We start from the raw sequence: 16,157 nt of genomic DNA on the forward strand, positions 1-16,157 counted from the left end.
TTACTTGTTTGCAACACTGAATGATTTTGCATTCGTTTAGAAGTTATTAACAACTTTTTTTCAATCTTCCAAGCAGTACATGTAAATATATTTCAGATGTTTTGAATTTCCCTTAAAAATTCATTAGCAAAAGATGGCTTATCTTCATCCCTTTAGGGACGCTTCGTAATGAATTTTACGTTTAGCTTTCGAAAGTTAAACAAATTGAATCAATTCTCAAATATTATAATTAGTTTAAAACAAGCAAATGCTGATTTTAGTAACGCACCTAGCATCACTTGTGAGGCCAATTTTTCGCCAATACTATCTTCCGTATATACCCTTATAGTTGCTTCAAAAATTTATTTTTATAAACCATATTCAAAACCAAAGAACAAAACTGTGTTGCAAATACGCGCCGCTGTCTATTCAATAAGCGCCTAGCAGCCGAATACACCCGAGAGCAGCCGAAGACCGAAAACACACCAATACTTACAGACACTTTGACTGAAATGAAAATCGAAATGGACTAATCAAAATTTAAAAAAAATGGAAAATAGATTTTTTGGGCTGAATTAACGCTCAAAATATGGTTTTAGACTTTTCGTTCATTACAATGAAAATTGGCCTTATTGAAAAATTAATGCTATTTTCAGCCTACTACGATTGGAGCGTTATAACGAGCGCATGGGCCGTGATAGAACATAACCATACAAAGCATACCTTAGTGAGTTCAGTATGATTTTTTAGCATAAAATCATAGTTTAGATTCTCCTCTATCGATGTGTTAGAAAATATTGTCTTATTCGTTTTTCTCTGCTTAGTGACACCTTATTGAAAGTGTTTTAAAATTTAGATCGAAATAAAGAAAAACCTAAATTGCGAAATTAGCACGACACAGGGGCTTTTTAAGGAAAAATTTATACTTGCCATGACCAATCACAGCATTTAAAACAAATTGGTAATATTTTGCAGGCAAAAAATGTTTCAGATTCTTCAAAACAAGGGTGGCGCGTATTAGCCACATGGGGCGTTATATGAAATTTTCCCCTATAAGTGGTAAGCTCGAGTCATTATGAGGAGAGGTCAGATCTCGAGTAGCCAGAGCAAAGATCGGGCATTGGGTCGTGCAGAGGAGAGTTCAGACTTCGAATTGTAATGATGAGAAGTACCGTGAAAGCACCAATGGCCGCGCAGTACCAATGGCCGCGCACTTTCAACTTTAATCTTTATTTTCTCCAAAACTCAACAACGAAAATTTCTATGTTTCGCATTTTCGGATACCTCCGCTAGATATCTTTCACTTGCCATACTAGAAATAAATTTATTCTGCTTTTTGAGGTCAGGAAAAAATAAAAACAAACATCGTTTTTGTCGGATGCCATTTTTTCTGTTGTCCTTAGCAAGTGAGCTAAACGGGTCCCTTTTTGAAATTCAGTTTTTTGTGTTTAGTTCGAGCACCTTGGCAAAAATTTTCGAACGTAAGTTATTTGTGGCTGTATAACGAATCAATTGTGAAGAAAAGTGAACAGTTTGAAGGTTCTGTTGCGGAAAAAATGACAATATTGTTGTGCACGGCCATTGGTACACTTGATTTTTGAATGTTTCTATTGCCGCGCACGGAAAGTATTCTAGTATTTATAAAGTCTGCTTCATTTAATATTGGAACACAAACAATTGCGTGTAGTTCAGTCATTTATTAACGAATTCATAATTTGTTTTTCATACAAATGTAGCATTTTCTTTACTCTTTCATAAAAAAAATTAAAAAAATTATTCATTGCTGTTTCGAAGAAATTCTCGTACTTTTCCCGTAATACGGCACATTAGGCGGCGCACACCCTTTTCGTCCACCGTTTTGGCGATTTGATTCCACCAGTTCTTCATTTGAGTCATGTTCCTAACAAGTTTTCCCTTTGCCTTAAGCCTCCGCTTCGTGATTGCCCAGTATTTCTCTATCGGCCGGAACTGGGGGCAGTTTGGGGGGTTGAGGTCCTTCGGTATTACGCTGACCCCGTTCTTTGCGTACCATTCCATAACCGTTTTGCTGTAATGGCAGCTTGCGAGGTCCGGCCAAAACATTACTGGACGGTCGTGGGCACGAATAAACGGCAGAATCCGTTTCTGTAGGCACTCTTTTTTGTAGACTTCTGATGTCATTGTCTTGTCAGTGAGAAAGACTTTGGTTTTCTGTCCACAACTGCATATCCCCTGCCAAATCATGTACTTACGGGCGAATTTATCCGCAAACACGAACTTAAATTTTGCAGGTACATCCCCCCGAGCCGTCGCCAAATAAAATTTTTGACCTGGGATTTGCCCAAAGTCCGCCTTCACGTAGGTCTCATCGTCCATCAGAATACATCCGTCGAACTTGGTCAGCACTTGGTCGTACAGCTTTCGAGCACGGATTCTGGCCACATTGTTCTGCTTCAGCGTCCGATTTGGCTGTTTGCTGGCTCGGAATGACCTTATTCCTTCCCGGAGACGAATTCGTCGCACCGTACTGTGAGCGGCCTGGAACTTATTGGCCAAATCGCGGTCTGAAAGATTGGGATTCCTCTTGACGGCCTTGATGACTTTCCCACGCAGTTTCCGGTCGACAGTTCCACACCGACGCTTCGAATGCGGCTTCCGAGCCGTCGTCAATGTTTCCTTGTACTGCTTGATTACACGCCATACGGTATTTTTGGGCATTTAAAGCTGTTTAGCTAGCTTCGATGCCGACAACAATGGATTTTCAAGAAAACTGTGCACAATTTGATCTCTCCGTTCGGCTTCCATGACGGTTGTTTACAAAATGCTATCGTTTGGTGTTATGACATAAATACATGGTGAAAGGTAATGAATTTCCCGACACGTGGGTGAAAAAAGTTTCCAAATCCGTCCACTAGGAGCGCCACAATGAGCAAAAGAATTTGTTCCAATATTAAATGAAGCAGACTTTAAGCAGTAATCTTAGAGAACTTCTTCGGAAATTCGCATAGGTTATATAAGATTCACAGGCATGTTTTCTAATCAATGTTTTTCTTCATAAAACCGGCTGAAAAAACACATTTTTTTGAAACAGTGTCAGAAGAAACGATTATTCAATAAAAATTGCTACAAAGTGTTGGAAATTTGAGGTTAGATAGCAATTCGGATCTGTTTACGTTTTAGTTGGTCAGTTTCCTCGTGGATTTTCAGACAGTTAGCCGAATTTGTGATGATTCACCGAAATCGGGACCAAAAACATTGTTCCAATATATCTTCCGGCAAAATAATGCTTAGTAAAAATGGCGCCTCATTCTAATTTTGCACTAGACTTGTATCACAAAACAATGACGACAAATCAGTATTTGATGTGTGAATCTTGAAAATCCTTACCTGAGAATAATCGCAATGAGCCTGAGCCTGAACTGCCAATAGGCTCATGAAGAACTAAGCTCACAATATATGTATGCATGGATCCAAACCAGTTTACCGTTGCTCTTTCAGAATGGATTGAATGATTTTCGACCAAATGAAATGGTGTGTAAAGATGCGAAACCTAGAAATCAATAACAAAGTGTTTGCAGAAAAATAAGAATTTATGGGCCAATTCAAACCAACTTAAACCGAATCTGCATAGAATCTGACCTTTACTGCGTGCGAACGCTCATTGGGTCGCAACTTTAGAATTCTCGACTTTTGAGAAAAAAATAAACTGAATAAATTTCTTATTTCCGGTAAAATAAAGTTATTTTCACTGATAAAAATTGTCATAACTCATTAAAATTCATAATTTATGTTTGAATTGAGAATTTGAACCATTGCAGTATGAATGGATTAAAAAAAATTAATGAAGGGACAATCTTCTTACCATCCGTATTGATGGCCGACACGTAGGTCCAGTTGAACTGCCGCACGATGTCCACCATGACCTGGGCCTGGTAGTAGTCGGACGGCACCACCCTCATGAAGGTACTATATCGGGCCTTATCCGAGAGATCCTTCGAAGTGGTTGAGTAACCGATCTGCGGTATGGCGAACAGTTGCAGCAGATTTTGTACCTGTCGAATGTAATCGTATAGGAAAATTATATAAATTTATGTGTTTCCTTTTTTAAGGGTAATATCCAGGATTTACCTGTAACGCAACCGAACTGGACCCTGGCCCAATAACACCAATTAAAGTTTGGCGGTATTTGCTGGGTCGACTCGATACTCCATATTTGGCTGATGCGTTTTGGTACGAAATCTAACAAAGTTTTGAAAAATTGAAGAAATATAATAGTTAAGAACAGGACAGACGAAAAAGCCGTTTGAGGAGTTACTGGACAGTTTTCCTCCGGTGGGAACCCATTTCCGGGCTCTGATTTTCGGGAGTTCCCGGAGTGACCCGTATTGGTGGTTGGAGGCGATATGGAGTCACGAATGAGTTCGATGCTCTGTTGCAGCGCTACAGGAGCGTACCAACAGGAGTCCCGGATTTCCACTCCCAGAGTGATGTTTGGAAGCAGCGATGGATTGTTGTTGATTTCGTCGATCGTTTTGAAAGTGACCTCCGACCGTTGGATGCCATAGTGCTCTCGAACCTGTAGAAAAGAAAGGGGAATGTAAAAACCTGCTCGTATTTGTGGAAAAATAATCATGAAAAGTTTTTTGAAAGCTGAAAATACGATTTAGCAACTGCTGATGAAAAATAAAAATGTTCAAGTTTTTTTTTATTTGTGTAGAGTAATTTCTGGGTTTTGACCAAATTTGGCCGGATATTGCCCAGATTTTTAGTCAAAATTTTGTAATCAAATGCCCGGGTTTAGCCAGATTTTAGAAAAAATAGCCTGGATTTGTCGGGCCCGTCTACGTGCTGGAAAAATTCTGGCAACCTTACTATAAGATATAAACAACTTAACGTTTAATTGTCTTTTGATATAGGTACTTAGATAATACTTCGAAGTTATCGACGTTTTTCGGTGAGTTTTAAGGATAATCAAAACAAATTACCAGTTTTCCATACGTTTCGAGCTACTATGGCATTCGTTCCTCTTCAGTGGACACTAAAATTATATTTTACGTTTTAAATTTACACTTTAAATCTAAATTTCAATTTAAACTTACAATTGACTGGCCATAGTCTAAACTATTTTGGTTTTGGACGGTTTGTTTTGTTTTGCGTTTACACTTGTTTGTCAATATCTTTGTTAACTTGGATATTATTGGGTCATCCAAGTTATCCAAGTTAACACAGAGACTGGCAAACAAGTGTAAACGCAAAACAAAACAAACTGTCCAAAACCAAAATAGTTTAGACGATGGCCAGTCAATTGTAAGTTTAAATTAAAATTTAGATTTAAAGTGTAATTTTAAAACGTAAAATATAATTTTAGTGTCCACTGAAGAGGAGCGAATGCCATAGTAGCTCGAAACGTATGGACAGCTGGTAATTTGTTTTGATTATTTTTAGAACTCACCGAAAAACGTCGATAACTTCGAAGCATAAACAATCGCGGTGATAAAATCAAAAATCCAACTATACTTGGATTAGTATGCTCATATAATATTTATAATATCTAAATGTATTACATAACTTTATTTGAACGTATTGATGGGCTTTTCTCCGCCAAATAGAACCTATTGACTCGAAAACCATAAATCAGCACCTACGGAAACAGGGAAAAAATACAGGAAGTCAAAAAGCGTGAAAATCCTTTCTCCGAAGTCAAACGCTAACGAAACTGACGAATTCAATTTGTCATCATTTTACGAATAATAATTGAATCTAGCCCACCACACATTCATACTCGCTCAGACTCAGCCACACACCCATTGACTAAAAGAGCAAAAATAAACGGCTGCTAAGCGATTGTATTCTGCGTTCACCTGCGTCCGGTATCCCGACATCCGAACGTGCCCCAGGAGAGGTTCAGTTTTTTTTTTCATTCATTCATCTTTTCCGAATCTAGGTTGGGGGTGTGCCGAAAAAAAAGGCTGCTCACGATTTTTTTTTCAATTTTCCTCACCGAAAGGAACCCCACTTAGTTTGAGAACCAGGTTCGAAGTTTTGCTTTCGGGGCACGGAAACAATCATAAGACGCGACTGGAGAAGAAACGCTTTGATGTCTTCTGACTACCTATTCGGTAGATGTGAAAAGTGAGAACACATATTATAGCAGGGATATAATGGAAAAACGTATCATCGCACAAGGAACCGATACGGCAAATTTAAACCAAAAATTGCCAGCTTCAGCTGGTTGAGGGGAAGGAAGAATTCAGCTGCCTTTAAAATAAATGTTGGGGAACGGGTTTGAGAAACGATACAATTTTCCGGAGAAGGTAGATTTATGATTGTAATGGGGAATATAAAATTATGATAGAACTTAGATTTTATTCAGATGAAATTAAATAACCCAGAGGCTATTGGAAACAAATTTAGCTTTTCAGAACAAGATAGTTTCCAACATTCAAAGATTGTCAAAGTTCTTCAAATTGTGTAACAAACATATTTCAAGACAAAAAACTTAAATAAAAGTAGAAACTTGTCAAAATCCACATCGGACAGAATGAACTATATTTTGTAACATGTATTGTATTGTGTATTGCAAGTCTATACATATATAGTGAAGGTTGCCAGATTGCCCGGTTTTATCCGGGTTTGCCCGGATATTTAATACTTAACTTGAGAAAAGTCCGGCCCGGCCCGGTTGCCCGAATTCCATTGAGAAATGCCCGGATTTTGCCCGGATTTATTTACTTTATTTGGCAAATTTAACAAAAAAAAAACAACAATCTCCTCCAAAACGAAATATTTTCAGCAAGTTTCATAAAAATAACCACGAAAGGTTTTTTTTGGATGCATGAAATACGGCTCGATAAAATTTGATGAAAAAAAAATTTGTTTTTATTTTTTTTTTCTTGATTTTTGTTGAGGAATTTCTAAGGTCTAAGGTCTAAGATGTCAACTAGAGAGAAAAAATCCAAATGGCTAATAAAAAATAACAATCTTTATGTTGCTCAAAATAAAAGTTGATAGTATTACGTTTTTTTCATTTAAAAAACAGCAACTTTACTTTTAAACGTTTTCTGTAAATTCTTGCTATTCAACATATCATAAGATACCTACAAGTACAAAAGTAAAAAAACAATATTATCATTCATTCCGGAAACTTTTCGAATATTCAAGTATCTGTATCAAGTAACCATGATAAGGTAAACGGTTAAGTTTAGATCAGGTAACAACTAAATCAATAATTGAATTACTATGCGCACAAATAGTTCAAGAATAGAATAACCTTATTATCAGTAGCGTTATAAAATTTTTGCTTAATTAAACGGATTCTAAAGCATATCCCTTTGAGACTGTTTTAAGATTTATTTACATTTTGTCATATTTATAATCACGCAAAATATGATTAGGTCAAATATAAAAAGCAATAATTTAGTAGCCCTATTGGCATATGATAGAAACTGATTAGATAAGATTTAATCTTATAATACCTTAACTTTTCCGGGTAAAATTGATTGAAATGAATAATTTTGTATTGTTAATATTCTTCGATGTTTGATATAAGTATCTTCAATCTAAAGGATCGTTTTTGAAGCATATTAGTTTATCAGGAAAAAGAATTAAAAAAACAAGTTAGTTAAAAGAAAATTGAAACACATTTTTGAATTACTTTTAAACTTTTATCACTGCATCAAATATAGAGTTAGGAGATAGGAGTTTCCTTTAAAAAAATCTAGAAGTATAGGAGGTGTAGGAAACTTGATCGCACCATTCACCAAAATGGATCCTGATCTATATCCCTTCCCCTACTAACACAACCCTTTCCTTGGATATTGAAATATAGATTCGCAGACGTATAGACGGTTTCTATAGTTGGAGATATTGACGAAACTTTGTTTCTGAATTTTTCAAAACTAATCTTTGGAATATAATAGGACAAAAGGTTGTTAATTGATCCTATGAAGTATCCTACTAACAATCCTTCCTTCATTCCTCATTGACTGCTAGGACGTGGCCGGCGCCGTTATTGATCATTTTCAAAGGGAGAGCATGAGTTTTGTGCATTGTGAATGAACTGCTAGTCCCAAGCACCATTCTTTTGGACCTTGCACAAAATTGATGGCCTCGATCAATCACGGAGTAGCAACCATTGGCGAGGTAGAACTTGTTCTGTTTAGCCACGCCAGCGATCATGGAATTTGAAGTGCGTAAGTTGAACAAAGTCTAATCAAATATGTTATCTGAAACTTTAAATGAATGGTCATATCTAAGCACTTCAAGTTCAATGATTTAAGGTGGATATGAGTAGTCAACTAAGCTAAGCTAAGCTAAGCTTTTTGTTGAGGAATTTCTAAGATTTGAGAAAATTTGCCCGGATTTGTGGTCGTCAATTTGAAATCGAATGCCCGGATTTTGCAAGCTTTTTATAAAACGAGTGCCCGGTTTGTTCGGCCCGAATACGTGCTGAAAAAATACTGGGAACCTTATATAATAAAAGTAAAATAATCTTAAATAGCAAAGATCGTTAAATATCAAGATAGTTGGGCTGTTTTGCTCTCGAACAAACTGTTGGCGACGGCAGCACAATTTTTATGGTGCTGTCTCTCTGTGAGATGAGATCTAAGCTTTGAAGCTTTCCATTCAAGCTCTGAGTAAAAGAATATCATCGCAATAAAACATTGAAAATCAAACTTCACTTCACTCACACAATGATTTTGTTTATATTGTTTACGATAATGTAAATTGCACGAGTATGTCTGAAATGTGTTTAAACTAGAGTTTTAACCAAATCCCGTAATCTCATAAAAAATTCCTTTAAAAAATATAAAAAATAGTTTTGTTTAATGGGAAAGGGGGATATTTTTTATTATCTGACAATTTGCACTGGGGGTCTTCAGATCTTCTCTAAAATTGAAAATTTGGTTAATTTTTACGACTTAAAATTTCATGTATTTTTTTCAGATTTCTAACATTTTTATTTTTCGAGTTAGCCTCGGTTAGATTTTTTTGTAAATAAAAAAAACAGATTTCAAAGCTTCATAACTGTATTATTTTTTACGGAAATTTTAAAATAGCACATCAGAAAAATAACAGAGCTATGTAGCTTTGAAATATGGTTATTTTTTATTTACAAAAAAAAATCTAACCGAGGCTAACTCGAAAAATAAAAATGATAGAAATCTGAAAAAATACATGTGTTTCTAAGTCGTAAAAATGAACCAAATTTTCATTTTTGGGGAAAATCTGAATACCCCCGGCGCAAACCTGTCAGATAATAAAGAAAAATTCTCAGAGGCAACCTAGTTCTTCACGAGCACTCCCCTGCAATGCTACAGAATCCGTGTGGGGCACATCTATCAGATTTAAGGTTTTTTCCTCAGATTTGAGCTTCTTTTCTCAAATTTGAGCTTTCGTCTCCTTTGCTCTCAAGGCAAAAAAAAGCTTAAATCTGTGCTTAAACTAGATTCACTAACACTAAGCAATAATATGTTGGTCACACGATACATATTTAGACAAATCCTATATCATTGTAGGGGTATGATGATAACAAATAGGACTAGATTTTATGTATGTATGTTTGCATGTAGTTAAACCACTGCACTTGGCTACAATTCTCTATTTGCTATTTAAGTGTTAGTGAATCTCGTTTTTAAGCTTTTTTTTTGCTCAGATTTAAGCTTTTTTTTGCCTTGAGAGCATTAGAGATCGAAAGCTCGAATGTAAGCATAAATCTGAGGAAATAAGCTTAAATCCGAGGGATGTGCTCCACTTGGATTGAATAGAACTACATTCCTCTGGTTTTATCAACTATTATTAATATATTTGCTGTTTTCCTGCAATATTTATTATAATTTGGGACTCCATTTTTGTTGACTTTTGTTTTAAGCAAAAGACCTTCATTTACCAAGGTATTACAAGATTGACAAGAGTGAATACTTTTTTCACAACTTTCAGGGTGTACTGAAAATTAATCATAAATTTTCTGCTTTCACTTGAATATCCGTCCCAAACAAGCACCTTTCAGCGAAAAAGTGGATTTGAATGCCCTTTTTTGAAGCCAAAATATGCAAAAAGAAAATACACTTTTCATGTCTAAATAGTACGTACTTGAGTTCTTGTGTAATCAAACAGTGCAGTGTTTTTATATTGAAGAAAGTTAAGGTTTATCTATGTATGTCAGATTGTTTGTTTGGGCCTAAAAAACAATTTCTAGAAGAAGAAATATTTTTTTAAATGTTTTGCAACAGAGAAAAAGTTGAATGTTTGCACTTGCCCTGGTGTACCTTATGAGAAAAAAATAAGTTCTTGATTGTCATAGGAGGCTTTGGAAATAAAATATCAGATTTAAGACGTTTGTTGCCACGAAAGGATGTGTTTTAAGAAATCGGAAGAAAACTCTTGAATTCATGGTTTAAAAGTTTGAAGCAAACTCACCACACCCGGGTGACAAATTTATATGTAAGTTTGTTGGAGAAAACGAAAACGCTATTAGTCGGCGCTAGTGTTCCGTCGCACAAATTTCGTGGAAGCCGATAGGACCTGAGAAAACATAAAAACGGATTCTTGCTCCTCAGATTACAAAAATATATTTATTTTGATTAACCTGGTGAATGGAAAAAAGAATAAAAACGCCTAAACTATAAAAAATGAATAACCAAACAAAAAAGCGGATCAAAAATGATTTATATGTAGCCAAAATATATAAAACAAAAAACACACTTTTTATGTTAATTACGTACTTGAATTGTGTGCAAACACACAGTACAGTGTTTTTCAGAGAATGATTTAAAAATAAATGTTGAGTTTATTTAGTCAGATTATTTTTTAGGCAAAACAATTTATAAACATGGACAATGAAGAAATAATTTATATATTTTTTGTAAATATTGAACGTTTGCACTTTTTCTAGTGCATCTTCTTAACAGAAAGTTCTTCCGAAAAGGAATATCCTCACCATTTGTTATGAAAAAGTGGTTTATTTCATTGATATAATTTTCACTTATTCTTGTAAAAAATCAAAAAGTCCTCTGCGTTCGGTCTTTAAAAACATGAAAAGTTTTTCTGGGCTTCATTCTAACATTTTCTATTCTTGTCAAGATCTTTCGAACCGTATATCACAAAACCGTGTACATTAGGGGGTGTCCCTTAGCTACGTATATGGTAGTTTTTAAAATCCACTGCTCTCACCCCTTAATATTGATTCTTTTATCAATAGAACAAACTGTGCAAAATATCACTTTGATTGAATAACTCTATATAGTGACTCTCAAACGCTTTGAAGTTGAAGAATTTATGAAAAAAAGATAAAAAATTCCGTTGAAAAAGTCATAATTAATTCTGGCATCACTATAAAAATCTTAAAACTCGATTTAAGTAAAGTAATTTTAAGCTTAGGAAGAACTTTTTAGAGAACAAAACTTTTTTTCGCATAGGTTTAACTTCGGAAAAAAGTTCTTAAAATATTGAAAATTCTGAATATGTCGGGTATGTGTTAATTTGCATTGAAGATTCGTCAAACTTATAATCTAAAGAATGCAATTTAGCGCATACTTTGGCGAAACTGCGGTGAATCCGTGCACCCATGGTGGATTATCTACATACATACATACATAATATTCATTTATGACAGAATTGAACATTCTTCACTATCTCTTCCATCATTTTTAGACTTTTAATCATAATTGGGCCTCTCATTCCAACTGTGATTGTGCTTGCAACATTTTCGTCCAATGCAAGTTCTAGAACAGCGAGGAACCAAATAACAGATGTGGTTTGAAAATGCTTAAAGAGCAGCTACATTGATTATTTTTTGCGGTATACCCTTATAAGTTTCTCATATCGTAAACCAAGTCTTGCCAAGGTTTTCAGTTTTCAATTTATTTATAGTAATTCGAGGTACCACATTTTATGGGGACTAATTTAAGTTATGACACTGTAACATTGCGAAAGAAATTCATGTTATAATTTAAATCATAACTTTTTGAATAAAACTTGAACAGTAACCTTTAATATTTGGCAGCACTGTAGAACTGTAATTTTTAATTTAAAAAGGTTTACCAATACTATAAAATAAACAAAAAAAGACGAGACCCTCGACCAGAAAAAATCGAAAAAAATGATTTTTTGCCAAAAAATTGTTGAATAGTTCCAAGGATTCTGATTTTGCAGTTAGCTTTCCATTGGTTTTACACGAAAATGTATAAAAAGTGAAAGCAATCATAAAATTACATTAACTTTTTTTTAACGTGCGTCAAAACTCACCGAAACGTTCTTCAAAGTTGTTATTCAACTTAAAAACTTGATGTACAAAAGTTTGTGTGGTGCTGCAGTGTTGCCAGAATTAATTACGATTTTTTTTTTTTTTTTTTTGAAAATATTCACTTTTTTCCAGGGAAAGTTCCATACAAATTGGAAAGTCTTTGAGGGTCGACTTAGAGTCATCCGAATGAGCTCAAACTTTGTCAGTATCCTTTTATCATTGATTGGATCAAGTTTGGGGGGTAGGTTTCAAGAAAGTTGGGAAAAGAGGGCCAACCTAGTACACATACAAAAACTAAGTCTTTTGATTTATTTTCTCGTTCCGGGATTTCCGTAAAAATCGAAAGGGGGTGACAAAACCAGAATTTGATACTTTTTCCGGCCTTGTTGACTATGAAAATTTCATGGTGTGATCTGTCATTGTGATTTCCAGCGATAATTTAATTTATTTTGACTTGAATTAGCAGACCAAACAACAAATTAGCAACGACATCCTCGTCGTGACGGCAAACTCGTCTCTGGCACTGATCGAATGCCAAACAATCGTGTCGAGCGAATAACATTTGTAGCACTCAGATAGAAACACACACACGTGCACATATACAAACATGGATTCATATGAAAAACAGACGCAGCATGGACGCCAGCAGCACGCCTTTCCGATTCCATTCATTGCATTTGACGACGGCAAAGAAGAGGGCAGACAGACAATTTTACACTCTCACGGTACTTATCCTACATTCATGACCTGATGATGGAGATAGTTTTTCCTATGCTCTGGTAAAAGTGTAAGTGGGTTACGATTCTTGTGTTTTTTTTCTATTGTAGCAATTTTTTAGATAATAAATTTCATTTCCCTCCGACCTTATTCGCTCGATGATTTGATATGTAGTGATGTGATGAGAAGAGAAAAAAACCTTGGATATGTTCTGGTCATAAACTTGGTGTGTGACTTTTTATTGCTACGAGAGTTGTATCTGCTTTGTATCACTCAATGACGGTGGAAGTTGGAAAAATCGAAAGTGACATGACCGATAAAAATTAATCTAACGACTTGAAGTTACTTAAAAATAAACCTAAATCGTTTGAACGATTTAAATTCATCGGTGATCGACTAAAGGAAAAACAGAAAATAAACGATCAAATGACACGTGTTCTGAAGATGGGCTCGGATTGACAGAAAGCATCTTGTCGCTCGCTGGAATGTGTGTTGCTATTGAGATTTTGTGAAATAAAAATAAACTGGAAGTGGATTTTGGTTGGCTTTCTCTTACTTACCACAACCGATTCGATTGTGGCCGACGAGGCGAGATGATTCGATCTCTAGCAACGGCGAATCACCGGGTAGAAGATGGAAAAATAAAAAACAAACGCGAACAACCCTAAACTCGTTTGCAATTTGTACAAACACTTTGAATTCTTTCGCGAGTAAGCAGTGGAGAAAATCGTAACGATAATACGATTTCTTCATTTCGTTTTTTTCTTGGAGGTGCGGTTATTTTCATTCGAATAATTCCGTCTTGTGGCGACAAACCGGGACATCTTGATAAAATTTATCAATTTCTCATAATTGGCTGCTGTTTCATTGATTTGCAATTTTCAATTGGATAGTTAGTAAACAAATATTTCTGAAATCAAAATCTGTAAAAACACTATTTATTAATTTGAAGAAATTTTATGCCCTAAATTTGAATCTGTGTCAACCTTCAAATTTGTCGAGATAAGTTAATTGAATATTGTAGTTAACGACCGACAACATTGCAAATAATTCAAACGGCGGGTATTGTGTGTTCTTAAATAACAAACTAACTCAACTTACCTCTCCACAGGACAGGAAGTGATTCGGTCCGGTTCGCTTCTGCCGAGGCTGATGATGCACCGAAAACAGCACCCCAATGATAAAATCCCCCGATATGTGGGCCGATGCTCTCTTAGATGTGTCCGATTGACCCGATGCTGGTGAATGCTGATGAGGATGACCGCTTGATGGACTACTGGCCAGAACCGAACTGGCCCCAGCTACATCTTCCGGCTGGGGGACGTCACTACTACCAGCAGCATTCGATGATATTTCCGCCAAAGTGGTCACAATTATCAACAACAGAAGCAAGCTCATGACCAGCATCAGAATCCGGGTTAACCCGATTATTTGCCTTTCGAACCCAAACTATTCTGAATGACAAGCTTTAGTGTTGATGGTCATTTTGGTTTTCACTTTTTGTGGATCACTTTTCTGATAGCACTCCCATTCATTTTTCCTTCATTTAAAAAAAGAATTAATTTTTTAATAATGTGGATTTGCTTTTCTCAAATTCTCTTTGAAATTTGCATCTTTCAATACAGTTTTCATACGCAGGGATGTCTTTTTCATTTGGAAACCTCGATCCTTATTGAAACTTTGTCCAGCCAAAGATAAATACAACATTTAAATCCGAAACTTTTGTGGTGGGCTATTCTAACCCAAGCATACGCCATGCCATCGTATGCAAAGTTTCAGTGCAAAGAGCTCTCTAAGCGTAATGTTGATGGAGATTGCATTTTTGGAGCGGAAAAGTTTTCTTGCCATCTGAATTACCCGGCAGCTAGATACTCCTTCTTCCCTACCCTTGGCTGCTAAATGGTTTTTCAACGGCTCCCGAAAAGTTCATGAGAGGCAGCAGAAATTAAAATTAGGAAACAGAAATGCGTGCATTCAACACCTCGATACGATGCACTATTTATACGAAGAGGCATCAATTTGACCATTTAAGATAAATGCCTATCCTCAGTTTGTACCCTACATTTAAAATATTTGATTCCCTTTATTGTTTTTTCATGCAACCTAATCATTTGAAAATATTCTGAAATCGTAAAGTGTTAGTGGTGGCTCCAGAGAGTGGTGAATGTTGATTCATAAACGAGTAGATATGTTTCGTCTGTTTTCTACCCATTATTTCGGCAGGTTGGAAATTTAAATGATTTATTGTGTGTTTTCCATCGAAATGATCGTGTTTTCGTTTTAGCTGAATGGGTGCGTGAAATGATTTCGGATGCAGGCTTTCGCTCGATAGAGAACGGGGCAGCGCGTGTGTACTATAAAACTTAAACGATCGTGTTTATTTTCCAAATAGCTTAGTTCTCAAAAATAGCTAATTTATCTTAAGGGTTAGGCAAGATAGTTCAGGCTAGTATTTTTTTAACAAATAGATTTTTTTTAGTATCTATACACTAAGACAATGTTCACTGATTGAGTTTTGGAATAAAATATTACTTTAAGAATTAAAACTGAAGATTTTTTACTTTATTGTAATTTAGAAGAAAACCAGCTTTAGTACGACGAATTCGAAAATCACTTATTTCAGTTATGGATTAGCGAAGTTTTATATTAACAATTGAAAAACATCCAAGTTGTTCACCAGGTTAGGAAAAGAAAAAGAGAATTCATTTCAAGTCATTCACATTTGAAGTAAGCTACAAGGTGTTGCATAAACCTAGAGGTAAAACCATCCTGAAAACAACAACGGTGGTCGGAAACTCTACGCCAAACTTCTGACCAAGAAATAGGGTTGTGTTATCAGGGATGATGAAACCTACATTAAACTCGACTATAAAACTCTGCCTGGACCACAAATTTATTACTGATTTAAGGGACAGGTTGCTCCTGCATCAGTGAAAGCCATTTACACTGAAAAAATTGTAAAGAAGATTATGGTGTGGCAAGGCATATGTGAATGCGGTAAAATGTCTCCAATTGATATGGCATACAGTGATTGGAATTAAGTGAAAGAACACCTTACACGAATAATTTTAAAAAATATCCCGAAAAAAATATATATATATTTAAGTTTCTTTCCCGTATCAACAAGATAAAAACACCTGGATGAGAAAATTTGTTGGTGGCAAAGGGGTATAAGTGAATTTATTTGGAGCCAAAGGGGTATAAATGCCAAAATAAGATATGTGTCTTCTCACATAAC

General features: G+C 35.5%; 1 protein-coding gene across 3 annotated transcripts in view; it reads right to left on the reverse strand.

Moving 5' to 3' along the window:
- The window catches only part of LOC129749153 (metabotropic glutamate receptor 5-like), a 154,211-nt gene that overhangs the window by 93,016 nt on the left and 45,038 nt on the right, over positions 1 to 16,157 (reverse strand). For all 3 annotated transcript variants that reach the window (XM_055744050.1, XM_055744057.1, XM_055744068.1), the window contains exons 2-5: positions 14,021 to 14,459; positions 4,274 to 4,534; positions 4,087 to 4,197; positions 3,821 to 4,010 (exon numbers count right to left, since the gene is read on the reverse strand). In XM_055744050.1, coding sequence (XP_055600025.1) covers positions 3,821 to 4,010; positions 4,087 to 4,197; positions 4,274 to 4,534; positions 14,021 to 14,326 — 868 coding nt within the window. In that variant the 5' untranslated portion in view covers positions 14,327 to 14,459. The remainder of the gene's footprint in view (positions 1 to 3,820; positions 4,011 to 4,086; positions 4,198 to 4,273; positions 4,535 to 14,020; positions 14,460 to 16,157) is intronic.

Source organism: Uranotaenia lowii, chromosome 1, assembly GCF_029784155.1.
Source record: "Uranotaenia lowii strain MFRU-FL chromosome 1, ASM2978415v1, whole genome shotgun sequence".
In the NCBI taxonomy this organism is placed as follows: Eukaryota; Metazoa; Arthropoda; class Insecta; order Diptera; family Culicidae; genus Uranotaenia; species Uranotaenia lowii.